Below are 14,708 nucleotides of genomic sequence, written 5' to 3'. Positions count from 1 at the left end.
TTCTTCCATCCTTCCTTTCCCACAGCTTTTATCCTAGGTGTGAATTCCTCCCTGTTATCCAAGTCTTGGATTGGGGAAGAATCCAGGGAATCCTTGGAGCCGCTTCCAGAGCCTAAAGGGGCTCCAGGAGAGCTGGAGAGAAATTTGGGATTTGGGCTGGAGGGGCAGGAGGCAGGGAATGGCTTCCCAGTGGGAAAGGGGAGCTTGGGCTGGGATCTTGGGAAGGAATTCCCAGAGAAGCTGTGGCTGCCCCGGATCCCTGGGAGTGTCCCGGGAAAGGTTGGAGCAGCCTGGGATAGGGGAAGGCATCAATGGGAGAAAAACCATTCCCCAAATCCTTGTTCCTTAGGATTCTGGCCATGGAGAGGGATGATCCTGGAATCATGGAATGGTTTGGGTGGGAAGGGACCTTAAAGCTCATCCTGTTCCATGGTTAGGGACACTTCCCACCATCCCAGGTTTTTTGGGAGGTGTGGATGGATCCACATCCTTTTTTCCTGGTCCCTTTGGATGGAGCCCCTTCCCATCCCACCTGGACACAACGGGAATCCCCGTTGCATCCGTAGGGAAGTCCGAACCTGTTCCCAGGATCTGTCTGATCCCACACCCATGGGAATCACCCAACCTCAAAGATTCCCAGGATCAGGATCTCCTTATCCCCGGTCAGAGAGGATGGATCAGGAGGAACGAACACTTTGGACCTTTGGGAACGCTGCTCCTAAATTTTGGTGCCGTTTTCCGGTGGAGCAAAGTTGGGAAAAGAATCCTCCCATTGCTTCCTCCTTGGAGCTGGAGCAGGAATTCCCAGGATCTCCTCCTGGCCCTAAGGAATGCATGTTTTTCACCTATTCCATGGACATTCTGATGGATCATCCGGTCTCATCCAGCTCCCTCCCAGTTTCCTCCTCTCCCAGCACACGGACGGAACTGGGATCCAACTCCCTGCGCCCGGTCTGGGATGGGAAAACTTCATGGGATGAGCTTGGAGTGCTCAAATCTTCCAATCCCACCCGGTTTTTGGGGAAGGGGGGGAAACAGCCCAGCCTCCCACCCCAATTCCCTCCTTCTCATCCTTCTCCCGACTCCAGGATGCCCCGATCCTGAAAAAACCACACGGGAAGCACCGCAGGGATCATGGAAACCAAAGGAAAGGCCAAGGCAGTTTTATTTACATCCGTTGTGTACAAAAAAAGGACAGCTCGCGCCACAATCCGTCCCCAGTCCCATTTTTCCCCTTCCCAGGATTCTCCCAGGGCTCCGGGATCCGGGCGGGCACCTCCTGGCACCGGGAAGAGCCGTGGTTCCCTCCGGACCTGGATCAGAGCTTGGAATGTCTTATCCAGACACAGCGGAGACCAAACCCTTTGTTCACATCTGGGTTGGGATTTGGGGGTCCTACGGCACTGGGAGCGCTTCCGGATGGCAACTGGGAATGGAGGGAATTCCCACCCCCTGGAAAATCCAGTATTCCTTCTCCCGCCCTTCCTGGAGGCAAAGATGCCCCAGGAATTGGACGGCAGCTCCCAAAAAAACATCTCCTGGAATACTGGGGGGTTTTCCACCCTCCCTTGGTGTCACCAGGAGGTGCCACCGCTGTCCCCAAGGGGTTCCCCATGGATATTTTTCCCTGTTCTCCACAGGGCTCCATCCCACCTCCGTCTCTCCGCCAAATTTTTCCCTGACTTTTCCCCAATCCCTTTCATCGTGGTCTCCACAGCCCCACCCTGGTTTCTCCTGCTGCTCCATCGCCAGGAGCCGATGGTTTTCCAGCTGGAAAGGGGGATTTCATCCAAGAATTCCCACCGGGATTATGTTTTGGGAAGTTCTTACAAAAAAGTTTCTTTGGGAATTCATGGGGCTTTCCAATGTCACCCTTGGGAAGGATCATTGGGCATCTCCAACAGCCAGAAAAAACCTTTGGAGCAAGGGAATTTCACTCCCTGACCACCTCCAACGGGGGGAGCCTTCTCCCCCTTCCCAAAACGGTGCTGGAAGGGCAAAAAAACGCCGGATCTGGGAAGAGACCCCAAATCCAGGTGGGAAAAAGGGAGGGAGGGACACCAAGAGATGCCGCAGCCCACGGATGGGATGGGATTGGATGGAGAAGACTCCAGAGGGATTCCCGCCCGCCCCGCCTGCCCAGCACCAAATTAAAGTCACACACGACGCACATTTTCCCACAACTCCCTCCCCACCCGCTCCGTATTCCCGGGATTTCTCCTGGGGATCACCTCCTCAGCCCTCGGCTGTCCCCTCCAGACCTGGCTGACGGGCGGCACGCGGGACCCACCCGGGTGGGCATCCCAAATCCCGCCCTCATCCCTTCCCTCCCCACCCTCCCCGGAACGACGACTCCGATGGCTTCACCCCTCGACTCGGCACATCCACGAACAAAGAAAGCAGAGGAACGTCCACCATTCCCACACCATTCCGACCTGGAGCTGCGGAAGCCTCCGGCACCTCCCCGGAGCTGTCAGTCCCAGCAGCGCCTCTTTACCTGGAGGCTTCTTCCTTGAGCTCCTTGTTTTTCCTCACTTCTTCCGCGTGTTTGTCCTGCGGGATTGGGAAGGAGGAGGGGAAGGAGGAGGAGGGGGGAGGGGGGAGACGCGTTAGCCGGATTCCAGGGTTCCGGGATCCCCACGGACAGCGGCTCCGGAGGGGTTGAAGGCACGAGGTTCATCCCGAGGGACGCCACGGATGGGTCACCAGTGTCCTCTCCTCCCCTGGGGTCACTTAAGGGCTGCTGGTGGCACTTGGGGACACTTTGTCCTCGCCCTCTGGCTACGAGGGAGACGTCAACCGTCCCGGGAAGCCCCATGGAGCTGGGATTAGCTGGGATTTTCCGGCATTATCTGGCGCTCTCCGCCTCTGCCCCAACGGAGGCGCTCGGAGAAGGGCACTGGGCGGGCTCCGGATGTTTTGGAGGGAGCTGGAGGTGGTGAGGGTGGGATTTTCCATGCGGAGGTTGGGAACAGACCTGATTCGGGAGAGAGAAGAGGGCTGGAAAGGTGGGAATGGCTCCCAGCACGGAGCTGGGGAGCTGCCGGATCCATGGGAAGGGACCACGGGAAGATCCGCCAGCCCGGAGGTGGGAAAAGTACAAGGGCAGGGATGTGGCTGGGATGGGATTCCCAGCAAAGCTGTGGCTGCCCCTGGATCCCTGGAAGTGTCCAAGGAAAGGCTGGGCAGGGCTTGGAGCAACTTGGGATAGTCCAAGGAAAGGTTGGACAGGGCTTGGAGCACCCTGGGATAGTGGGAGGTGCTGGGGGTGGAACTGGATGATCCTAAAGGTCCCTTCCAACCCAACCATCCTGGGATTCTGTGATTCCTGGGAATCTGTGTCCCATCACGGCGGAACAGGGGAAAGGAAGGGCTTTGCTTGTCCATGGACAAGACCCAGATCCCAACTCTCCGACCACTCCCAAGCCTATGGATCCACCCGGTCAGGACCCCCCCATCCCAGTGGGATGCTGCACCTGGATGGGAATGGAAGCAGGAGCCCCTCTTTGGTGGTGCCCCCCCAGTATCCCGAATATCCCAACCCATCCCAATCCCTCTTTTCCGGGCTCTCACCTTCTCCTGGAGGCGCTCCAACATGGCCGCCAGATGGGCCTCGCGGTTTTCCTTGTTGGATTCCATCTTCTGCGCCAGCTTCTCCTTGGCCATCTTGATGAAGTTGTTGTTCTCCTCGATGGCCTTCTGGATCACTTCCCGCTCGTGCTCCCGCTTTTCCGCCAGGTGCTTCAGCAGCTCCGCCTCCTGGTACTGGGGACACCGTGGGGACATTCCCGGGATAAAGCCGCCTCTTCCCAACCCAAAAACGGGGGGAATTTACTGGGTGTCGCACCCACCTTTCTCCTCTCCTCCGCTGCTTCCAGCTTCTTCTGGATCTCCTCCAGGGAAGGGTCGCGGCGCCGGGGCAGGGAAGCGTTGAATTCCGGAATTCCGTCGAAGGACGGAGGCTTCAGGATGACCTCGAAGGATTGGCCCGAGGTCCGTTTGTTGAGCTCGATCACTTCCATGTCGGAGATGACGCACCAGGTCAGGTCCACCGTGTCTGGGTGGGGGAAAGGGCTTGGAATGAGCGCCGGGAATTCCCATTCCGGGATTCCGCACCCATGGCCCTCACGGTGGGATTCCGCCTTTCCTGGTGTCCATGAATTTCATCCGAATTTAGCCCAAATGCATCCCTGGGGTTCGGGGATGTGGTGGGGTGGGGTAGAAATTCCAGGATTCCCATGGATGGGGCTGAGCTGGGAATATTTGGGAGGGCTGAGGGCTGGGAATGTCCCCGTCTCTCCATCTCTCCCTGCTTTGGGAAGCGGGAATGGGACTGTGACCCCTTTTCCAGTGTAGATCCCCCTGGAAAACCTGGAGGAGCCTCCCAAGGCTCGTCCATCGCCTCTGGACATGGATTGGGATGAATCACCTGGAGCTGGAGAATATGGAGCCCACATTCCAGGATGAAGGAATGAAGCCCTCCTGGATCCCAACCTATCCATGGGGCCAAGCTGGGAATATTTGGGAGAGCTGAGGGCTGGGAATGTCCCCATGTCTCCATCTCTCCCTGCTTTGGGAATGGGACCGCGATCCCTTTTCCAGAGTAGATCCCCCTGGAAAACTTGGAGGACCCCTCCAAGGCTGGACATCCCATTCCGTGGCCTCTGGACATGGATTGGGACGAATCACCCGGTCCCAAAAAATACGGATATGGGATAAAGGGATGCCAGAGCCCCCCTGGATCCCAACCCATCCATGGGGCCGAGCTGGGAATATTTGGGAGAGCTGCAGGGGCTGGGTCTGCCCAAGCCTCTCCAGACCCCAACCCATCCTCCTGCTGAATTCCCAGAAAATTCCGGAGCCGCCGCCCCATTCATGCCGAGGGGGGGATTGAAGCCCCCCAGAGATCCCAGAATTCCCAGAGCTGCAGTGGGATTGGGAATGGGGTCCCACCTTCGTAGGTGTAGGTGGGCTTGTTCAGGGGATCCGACAGGAAACAGGAGCAGAACAGGGAGACGAGGGGCAGCTCCTTCATCTTCTCCTTGTAGGCTGGGAAGAGACGTTGGGATTGGGATCAGAGGGATGGGGGCTTGCTCCGTGTCAGGGAAGGGGTGGGATTGGGATCAGAGTGGGATTTATGTGCCAGGGAAAGGGTGGGGTTGGGATAAAAGGGATGGGGGAGAGGTTCCGTGCCAGGGAAGAGTTTGGGATGGGGGTCTGAGGGATGGGAGGGCTCCGCATTCCAGGGAAGTAGTGGGATCGGGATCGGAGGGATGGGAGGGCTCCATGTGGAAGGGAAGTGGTTGGGATTGGGATCAGAGGGATGAGGGGGCTGCCACATCTCAGGAAAGGTTTGGGATTGGGATCAGAGGGATGGGGGGATTGCTCCATGTCAGGGAAGGGGTGGGATGAGGATCAGAGGGATGCGGAGACTTCCACATGCTGGGGAATGTGTGGGATTGGGATTGGGATCAGAGGGATGGGGGGATTGCTCCGTGTCAGGGAAGGGGTGGGATCAGGATCAGAGGGATGGGGGAGGGGCTCCCATGTGACAGGGAATGGGCTGGGATTGGGGAAAAAGGGATGGGGAGACTTCCACGTGCTGGGGAAGGGGAGGGATTGGGATCAGAGGGATGGAGGGACTCCATGTGCCAGGGAATGGCTGGGATTGGGATCAAAGGGATGGGGGGGCTCCATGTGCCAGGGAATGGGTGGGATTGGGATCAGAGGGATGGGGGAGTGCCCTGCGACAGGAAAAGGGTGGGATTGGGGTAAAAGGGATGGGGGAAAGTTCTTCTGTCAGGGAAGGGGTTGGGATGGGGGAAAAAACAGATGGAGGGGCTCCCATGTGACAGGGAATGGGCTGGGATTGGGGTAGAAGGGATGGGGAGGCTCCAGCTGCTGGGGAAGGGGTGGGATTTGGGATCAGCGGGATGTGGGAGCTCCATGTGCCAGGGAAGGGCTGGGATTTGGGATCAGAGGGATGTGGGGGCTCCATGTGCCAGGGAAGGATTGGGATTGGGATCAGAGGGATGGAGGGGCTCCCATGTGACAGGGAATGGGATGGGATTGGGATCAGAGGGATGGGGGGCTCCATGTGCCAGGGAAGGGCTGGGATTGGGATCAGAGGGATGGGGGGGCTCCATGTGCCAGGAAAAGGGTGGGATTGGGGTAAAAGGGATGGGGGAAAGTTCTTCTGTCAGGGAAGGGGTTGGGATGGGGGAAAAAACAGATGGAGGGAATGGGCTGGGATTGGGGTAGAAGGGATGGGGAGGCTCCGGGTGCTGGGGAAGGGGTGGGATTTGGGATCAGAGGGATGTGGGAGCTCCATGTGCCAGGGAAGGGCTGGGATTTGGGATCAGAGGGATGGAGGTGCTCCCATGTGACAGGGAATGGGCTGGGATTGGGATCAGAGGGATGGGGGGCTCCCATGTGCCAGGGATGGGCTGGGATTGGGATCAGAGGGATGGGGGGCTGCCCTGCGACAGGAAAGGGATGGGATTGGGATCAGAGGGATGGGGGGGCTCCCATGTGCCAGGAAAAGGGTGGGATTGGGGTAGAAGGGATGGGGAGGCTCCGGGTGCTGGGGAAGGGGTGGGATTGGGATCAGAGGGATGGGGGGGCTCCATGTGCCACGGAAGGATTGGGATTGGGATCAGAGGGATGGAGGTGCTCCCATGTGACAGGGAATGGGCTGGGATTGGGATCAGAGGGATGGGGGGGCTCCATGTGACAGGGAATGGGCTGGGATTGGGATCAGAGGGATGGGGGGGCTCCATGTGACAGGGAATGGGCTGGGATTGGGATCAGAGGGATGGGGGGGCTCCATGTGACAGGGAATGGGCTGGGATTGGGATCAGAGGGATGGGGGGGCTCCATGTGCCAGGGAAAGGGTTGGGATGGGGGAAAAAGGGGTGGGGGGACTTCCACGTGTCAGGGAAGGATTGGGATTGGGGTCCGAGGGGTGGGGAGACTTCCATATGCCAGGGAAAGGGGGGGATTTGGGTTAAAGGAATGGGGGAGCTGCTCCATGTGCCAGGGAATGGGTGGGATTGGGATAGAAGGGATTGGGGACTTCCATGTGCCGGGGAAGGGGTGGGATCGGGATCACAGGGATTGGGGACTTCCATGTGCCGGGGAAGGGGTGGGATCGGGATCACAGGGATTGGGGACTTCCATGTGCCGGGGAAGGGGTGGGATCGGGGTCACAGGGATTGGGGACTTCCATGTGCCAGGGAAGGGGTGGGATCGGGATCACAGGGATTGGGGACTTCCATGTGCCAGGGAAGGGCTGGGATTGGGATCACAGGGATGAGGAGATCGCTCCATGCCAGAGAAGGGGTGGGATTGGGATCAGAAGGGTGGGAGGACTTCCATGTGCCAGGGAAAGTTTTGGGATGGGGGAAAAAGGAATGGAGGGGCTTCCATGTGCCAGGGAAGGGCTGGGATTGGGATCAGAGGGATGGGGGGATTTCCACATTCCAGGGAAGGGGTGGGATCGGGAATGGTGGCCGGCCCCAGATGTTCCAAGCAGGATGAGCTGAGGATCCAGATGTGCAAAGGGAAAACGGGAGGCACTCGGGATTGTCTGGGGCTGTCGATCCCGGTTTGTCACCACTGGGATGTCGGGAACATTCCAGGGCAGGGATGAGCCCAGGAAACCCCGGGATGGGACCGGCCCAGTTTGGGGTGCCAGGGTGGGGGTGTCATACCGGCCAGAGTCATGGCGAGGAAATCCTTGGAATTCTGCAGGAAGAGCGATGCTGGGGCCTGCGGAGGGAAGGGAGGGATCAGGTCAGTGGCAGGATCCCGGGAATGGGATGATGGGAACAGACTGGGATGATGGGATGGGATGGGATGGGATGGGATGGGATGGGATGGGATGGGATGGGATGGGATGGGATGGGATGGGATGGGATGGGATGGGATGGGATAGGATGGGAATGCACTGGGAAAATGGGATGGGATGGGAACACACTGGGATTATGGGATGGGATGGGATGGGATGGGATGGGATGGGATGGGATGGGATGGGAACACACTGGGATTATGGGATGGGAACACACTGGGATTATGGGATGGGAATGCACTGGGATAATGGGATGGGAACACACTGGGGGGATGGAATGGGATGGGAACAGTGGTGGGATGGGACGGGATAATGGGAACACAGTGGAATAGGATGGGAACACACTGGGATGATGGGATGTTGGGATGGGATGGGATGGGATGGGATGGGATGGGATGGGATGGGATGGGATGGGATGGGATGGGATGGGATGGGATGGGATGGGATAAGAACTCACTGGGAGGATGGGAACACATTGGTGTGATGGGACGGGAACACACTAGGATGATGGGATGGGATGGGAACACACCGGGATAATGGGATGGGAACACACTGGGATATGATGGGAACACACTGGGATATGATGGGAACACACCGGGATAATGGGATGGGAACACACTGGGATATGATGGGAACACACCGGGATAATGGGATGGGAACACACTGGGATATGATGGGAACACACTGGGATATGATGGGAGCACACTGGGATAATGGGATGGGAACACACTGGGATAATGGGATGGGAACACACTGGGATTATGGGATGGGAACACATTGTGATAATGGGATGGGAACACACTGGGATGTGACGGGAACACACTGGGATGTGATGGGATGGGAAAACACTGGGATTATGGGATGGGATGGGAACACACCGAGATAATGGGATGGGATGGGATGGGATGGGATGGGATGGGATGGGATGGGATGGGATGGGATGGGATGGGATGGGAACACACCAGGATAACGGGATGGGAGCACACTGGGATGTGATGGAATGGGAACATACTGGGATGATGGGATGAGACAGGAACACACCAGAATAATGGGATGGGATGGGATGGGATGGGATGGGATGGGATGGGATGGGATGGGATAATGGGAACACACTGGGGGGATGGGGTGGGATAATGGGAACACACCGGTGTGATGGAATGGAATGGGAACAATGTTGGGATGGGATGGGAACACAGTGGAATAGGATAGGAACACACTGGGATGATGGGATGGGAACATGCTGGAAGGATGGGATGGGATGGGATGGGATGGGATGGGATGGGATGGGATGGGATGGGATGGGATGGGAACATGCTGGAATGGGATGGGATGGGATGGGATGGGATGGGATGGGATGGGATGGGATGGGATGGGATGGGATGGGCACACACGGGGATGATGGACGCATCCCGTGGGATGTTCCTGGCACACGCAGCGCTTCCCACCTCCATATTCCCAACCCACACGTGTGAGGACACGTGCCGGGAGCCACACCTGGACACACCTGGACACACCTGGACACACCTGGGCACACCTGGACCCCTCCCAGCCCTGGTCTATCCCAAATTCCCCCTCCAGTTCCCCCCACTCTTTTCCCGAGATTCCCAGTCCTCAAATTGCCCCTACTGATGCTCCAGGATCCTCTCCCGCATCCCACTGGGATCCTTCCCGGGGTCTCCATGGATTTAGGAGCATTCCCAGGACACCCCACCCACCCCCAGGGCTCGGAACGGGAATGGGGAATCATGAAAACCGGGATAATCCAGGCTGCTCCTCATTCCCAGGGGTTTTGGGTGGCATTCCCGGTGGAAACGCCCTTCCCAGCTGCACCAAAGCAGGGAATGAAGCGGGATTTGGGGATTTTCCCCGGATTTTGATCCCAAAATCCCTCCTTTAAAACAGGGATCCTTAAATGCCTGCAGCTCCCTAGGGAATGAGCATTCCAGGGCTGCACCACGCCCCACCCATCCCGAGAAATCCCAGCCCTCATCCCCCCAATCCTGCTGGGATCTGCCCCGGGGATCCCAAAAATAACCCGGCCACAGCTTCCAGGGCTTGTTGGGAGTGGGAAGAGGGAGGAAATGTGGGAATATCCAGCTGGGATCACCATCTCCTATTCCAGGTGCCCCCCGGGGCGGGGCCGGTCGGGATCGGGTGGGGATGCTCCGATGGATTCCTGGAGGATTCCTGGAGGATGGATAACCCGGCTGGAAGGGATTGCCGGACTCCTGCCTCCCTGCTGCCGGCATTCCCACCCCAAATCCCGGTTTTCCCTGGGATCTGCTGGCATTCCATGCCCATTCCCCAAACCTCGCGTGGCGTTCCCACAGGATAAAACGTAGGGATCGCCCACCAGAGCCAGAACGGATGGAAAATGGGATCCATCCCTAGGGATACGGCTGGATGGGAGGGGAGTGGTCCAGCCCCGTTCCTGCCTGGATGGGGACGCTCTTCCAGGCGTTTGGAGGAGGGAATTCTGTCCCTGCCCCATTCCCGATGGGAACGGGGCGTGGTTGGGGACCTGTCGCTGTCAGCCCCAGATCCCAGCGCGGATGGAACGATCCCATTCCCGACCGCGCGATCCCAATCCCGGTGAGGTGATCCCATTGCCAGTCAGGCGATCCCATTCCCGATCGCACGATCCCATTCCCGACCATGCGAACCCATTCTCGGCCAGGCGCACGTGGCAGGGAGAGGGATCCCGATCCACCCCCCAAAGGGCTGCGCCCCCTTTTCCCAGCCTGAATTCCAAGGGAAAGCCCCCTCCCATCTCCCATTTTTTTTTTTTTCCCCTGGAAAAAGCAGCCGGCGATGGAAGGAGGGGATGGAAAAATGGGAAGGGGATGCGGGGGCTTCCCATTCCCTCCTGGGAGCTTGGGAGGCTCCAGAGGGGGAAAAGCGGGATGGCAGCGCCTTCTCCCTCCCTCCCTCCCTCCCTCCCCCTGGCTTTTTCCCTTTCCCTGGACTAAAAATTCCAGCGGCTGCTGCCACCAGCGGGAATTCGGGTCCTGCCCTCGGGGGGGGCTTCTCTCCCACATTTTTGGGGGGCTCTGGGTGCGGCCGCGCAGCCCCCGAGGGGTTCCCAGGGGCGCGGGGGTAGCAAAATCCCGGGAATGCTGGAGGTCCTCCCAGGATAACGGGGTGAGGGTCTCCCAAAAATTCAGGGAGGGAGGGGAGGGCAGGATCCGGGGAATGCAGAGGGAGCAGGTCCGCCCCGGGAATTCGGGTCTCCGAGGATGCTGGGGGGCAGAAATCCTGGGATTTCGGGGGGTTCGGGTTTTGAGGGTGCAGAATCCCGGGATTTCGAGGGGTTCGAGTCCCCCCGAGGGTTTTGAGGGTGCAGAATCCCGGGATTTCGAGGGGTTCGGGTCCCTCGAGGGTTTTGAGGGTGCAGAATCCCGGGATTTCGGGGGGTGCGGCTCCCCCAGGGATGCTGGAATGGGGGTCCCAGAGGTTACTGGGAAGGCGGGGGGGGGGGTCCTCCAAGAATTCTGGGGGTGGGAGATGCGGATCCCAGGAAAATTCTGGGAATTCTGGGAATGCTGGGGGTGAGGATCCCTCGGGAATTCTGGGGATGCGGATCCCCAGGATGCTGATCCCCCATCCCAAACTGGGGGCGGCAGCCGAGGATGAGGATGAGGATGGGGCGGTGGAGGTCTCCAGCAGGAACGGGATAAGGGCGAATTCCAGGTGGCTGGAAAACGCCCCGGGAAGAGCGGGACGAGCACCCCAAAAGGGATGGGGACACCTCGCGCTGTCCAGGGGGACAAAAGAGTGGCCACGACCCCACCGCGACATCCAGAGCCAAACCCCCTCTCCCAAAAACCTTTTCCACTCCCTACAAACCCCACTCCCATCCATCAACCACCGCCACCACCCCCCGCAAATCCATCCGAGCCCTCCTGCCGTGAACCGATCCCGCCAAAATTCCCCAAAAATTCCCCCCCCAAAATTCCAGCGGAGCCCCCCCGGACTCACCCACGGCGGTGGTCGCGCTGCTCCTGGCGCTCTCCCGGCTCCTTTAACGCGGCTTTGGAGCATCCCGGGCGGGGGGTCCCCAGCGCCCCCCATGACATCATCGCCGAGGCCGCTGATTGGTCGAGATCCCGTGCGAATGAGGGCCCCGCCCGGTGACGTCACAGCCCGCAGCTATTTTGGGGTTGGAGCAGCGAAGAAAAAAAAAAAAAAGGGAAGAAAAAAAAAGAAAAAGGACGGATGGAAAAATCAAGGGGGATAAAAAAAAAAAAGGGGGGGATTTGGGCCGAAAAAGAGGGGTTTGGGGTGGGGGTTGGATTGGGAAGAGCGCATGGATGAAAGGTTGGATCCAGAGCAGGACAGAGCTGGAGAGGGACAAAGTGACAAAGGGACACGGAGGGGTTTGGGGGGGCCTGGGGCGTCGCGGGGGGGGGGCAAAGTGTCCCTGGTCCCCTCCTGTCACATCGCGGGGACACCGGGGTGCGCCCCAAATTTGGGGACAGTGGGGTGACAGCGATATGGGGGGGACAGTGGGGTGACAGCGATATGGGGGACAATGGGGTGACAGCGATATGGGGGGGACAGTGGGGTGACAGCGATATAGGGGGGACAGTGGGGTGACATCGATATGGGGGGGACAATGGGGTGACATCGATATGGGGGGGACAGTGGGGTGACAGCGATATGGGGGACAGTGGGGTGACAGCGATATGGGGGGGACAGTGGGGTGACAGCGATATGGGGGACAGTGGGGTGACAGCGATATGGGGGGGACAGTGGGGTGACAGCGATATGGGGGGACAATGGGGTGACATCGATATGGGGGGGACAATGGGGTGACATCGATATGGGGGGGACAGTGGGGTGACAGCGATATAGGGGGGACAGTGGGGTGACAGCGATATGGGGGACAATGGGGTGACAGCGATATGGGGGGGACAATGGGGTGACAGCGATATGGGGGACAGTGGGGTGACATCGATATGAGGGGGACAATGGGGTGACATCGATATGGGGGGGACAGTGGGGTGACATCGATATGGGGGGACAGTGGGGTGACAGCGATATGGGGGGGACAATGGGGTGACAGCGATATGGGGGGACAGTGGGGTGACAGCGATATGGGGGGGACAATGGGGTGACATCGATATGGGGGGACAGTGGGATGACATCGATATGGGGGACAATGGGGTGACAGCGATATGGGGACAATGGGGTGACATCGATATGGGGGGACAGTGGGGTGACATCGATATGGGGGGGACAATGGGGTGACATCGATATGGGAGGACAGTGGGGTGACAGCGATATGGGGGACAATGGGGTGACAGCGATATGGGGGGGACAGTGGGGTGACATCGATATGGGGGACAGTGGGGTGACATCGATATGGGGGGACAATGGGGTGACATCGATATGGGGGACAGTGGGGTGACAGCGATATGGGGGACAATGGGGTGACATCGATATGGGGGACAGTGGGGTGACAGCGATATGGGGGGACAATGGGGTGACAGCGGTATGGGGGGGACAGTGGAGTGACAGCGATATGGGGGGACAATGGGGTGACATCGATATGGGGGGACAGTGGGGTGACAGCGATATGGGGGGACAATGGGGTGACATCAATATGGGGACAATGGGGTGACAGCGATATGGGGGGGACAATAGGGTGACATCGATATGGGGGGGACAGTGGGGTGACAGCGATATGGGGGACAATGGGGTGACAGCGATATGGGGGACAGTGGGGTGACATCGATATGGGGGGGACAATGGGGTGACAGCGATATGGGGGACAATGGGGTGACATCGATATGGGGGGGACAGTGGGGTGACAGCGATATGGGGGACAGTGGGATGACATCGATATGGGGGACAATGGGGTGACATCGATATGGGGGACAATGGGGTGACATCGATATGGGGGGGACAGTGGGGTGACAGCGATATGGGGACAATGGGGTGACAGCAATATGGGGGACAGTGGGGTGACATCGATATGGGGGGGCAATAGGGTGACATCGATATGGGGGGGACAGTGGGGTGACATCGATATGGGGGACAGTGGGGTGACAGCGATATGGGGGGGACAGTGGGGTGACAGCGATATGGGGGACAGTGGGGTGACAGCGATATGGGGGACAGTGGGGTGACGTCGATATGGGGGGACAGTGGGGTGACATCGATATGGGGGGACAATGGGGTGACAGCGATATGGGGGGGATGGTGGGGTGACAGCGATATGGGGGACAATGGGGTGACAGCGATATGGGGGACAGTGGGGTGACATCGATATGGGGACAATGGGGTGACAGCGATATGGGGGGGACGGTGGGGTGACAGCGATATGGGGGACAGTGGGGTGACAGCGATATGGGGGACAGTGGGGTGACAGCGATATGGGGGGGACAGTGGGGTGACAGCGATATGGGGGGACAGTGGGGTGACAGCGATATGGGGGGGACAGTGGGGTGACAGCGATATGGGGGGACAATGGGGTGACAGCGATATGGGGGGGACAGTGGGGTGACAGCGATATGGGGGACAGTGGGGTGACATCGATATGGGGGGGACAATGGGGTGACATCGATATGGGAGGACAGTGGGGTGACAGCGATATGGGGGGGACAGTGGGGTGACAGCGATATGGGGGACAGTGGGGTGACATCGATATGGGGGACAATGGGGTGACCCCTCCATCCTGGGGGACAATGGGGTGACATCTCCAGGGTGGGGGACAATGGGGTGACCCCTCCGTCCTGGGGGACAATGGGGTGACATCAATATGGGGGGACAATGGGGTGACCCCTCCATCCTGGGGTGCCCTCTCCACTCTAGGGGACAATGGGGTGATGTTTCAAATATGGGGGACAATGGGGTG

General features: G+C 59.0%; 1 protein-coding gene across 5 annotated transcripts; it reads right to left on the bottom strand.

Annotated features, from left to right (window-relative positions):
* Nucleotides 1–2,353: 2,353 nt before the first annotated feature.
* STMN4 (stathmin 4) lies at nucleotides 2,354–11,925 on the bottom strand. Of its 5 annotated transcripts, none has more exons than XM_069008679.1 (7): nucleotides 11,828–11,925; nucleotides 9,957–10,036; nucleotides 7,713–7,770; nucleotides 4,954–5,049; nucleotides 3,852–4,057; nucleotides 3,574–3,765; nucleotides 2,354–2,553 (listed from the first exon to the last, which is right to left on the bottom strand). In XM_069008679.1, the coding sequence occupies exons 1-7, from the start codon at nucleotides 11,923–11,925 to the stop codon at nucleotides 2,474–2,476; spliced, it is 810 nt and encodes a 269-aa protein (XP_068864780.1). In that variant the 3' UTR covers nucleotides 2,354–2,473. The 5 variants fall into 5 exon arrangements, with proteins under 5 accessions (XP_068864780.1, XP_068864783.1, XP_068864779.1 ...); XM_069008678.1 differs by having other exon boundaries at nucleotides 2,466–2,977; XM_069008682.1 differs by lacking the exon at nucleotides 11,828–11,925 and having other exon boundaries at nucleotides 9,957–10,012.
* Between the last annotated feature and the right edge of the window lie 2,783 nt (nucleotides 11,926–14,708).

This window comes from Aphelocoma coerulescens, chromosome 3, assembly GCF_041296385.1.
Source record: "Aphelocoma coerulescens isolate FSJ_1873_10779 chromosome 3, UR_Acoe_1.0, whole genome shotgun sequence".
Classification (NCBI taxonomy): Eukaryota; Metazoa; Chordata; class Aves; order Passeriformes; family Corvidae; genus Aphelocoma; species Aphelocoma coerulescens.
Note: the sequence above shows the minus strand (reverse complement) of the source record. Positions and strands in the feature narration are given on the sequence as shown.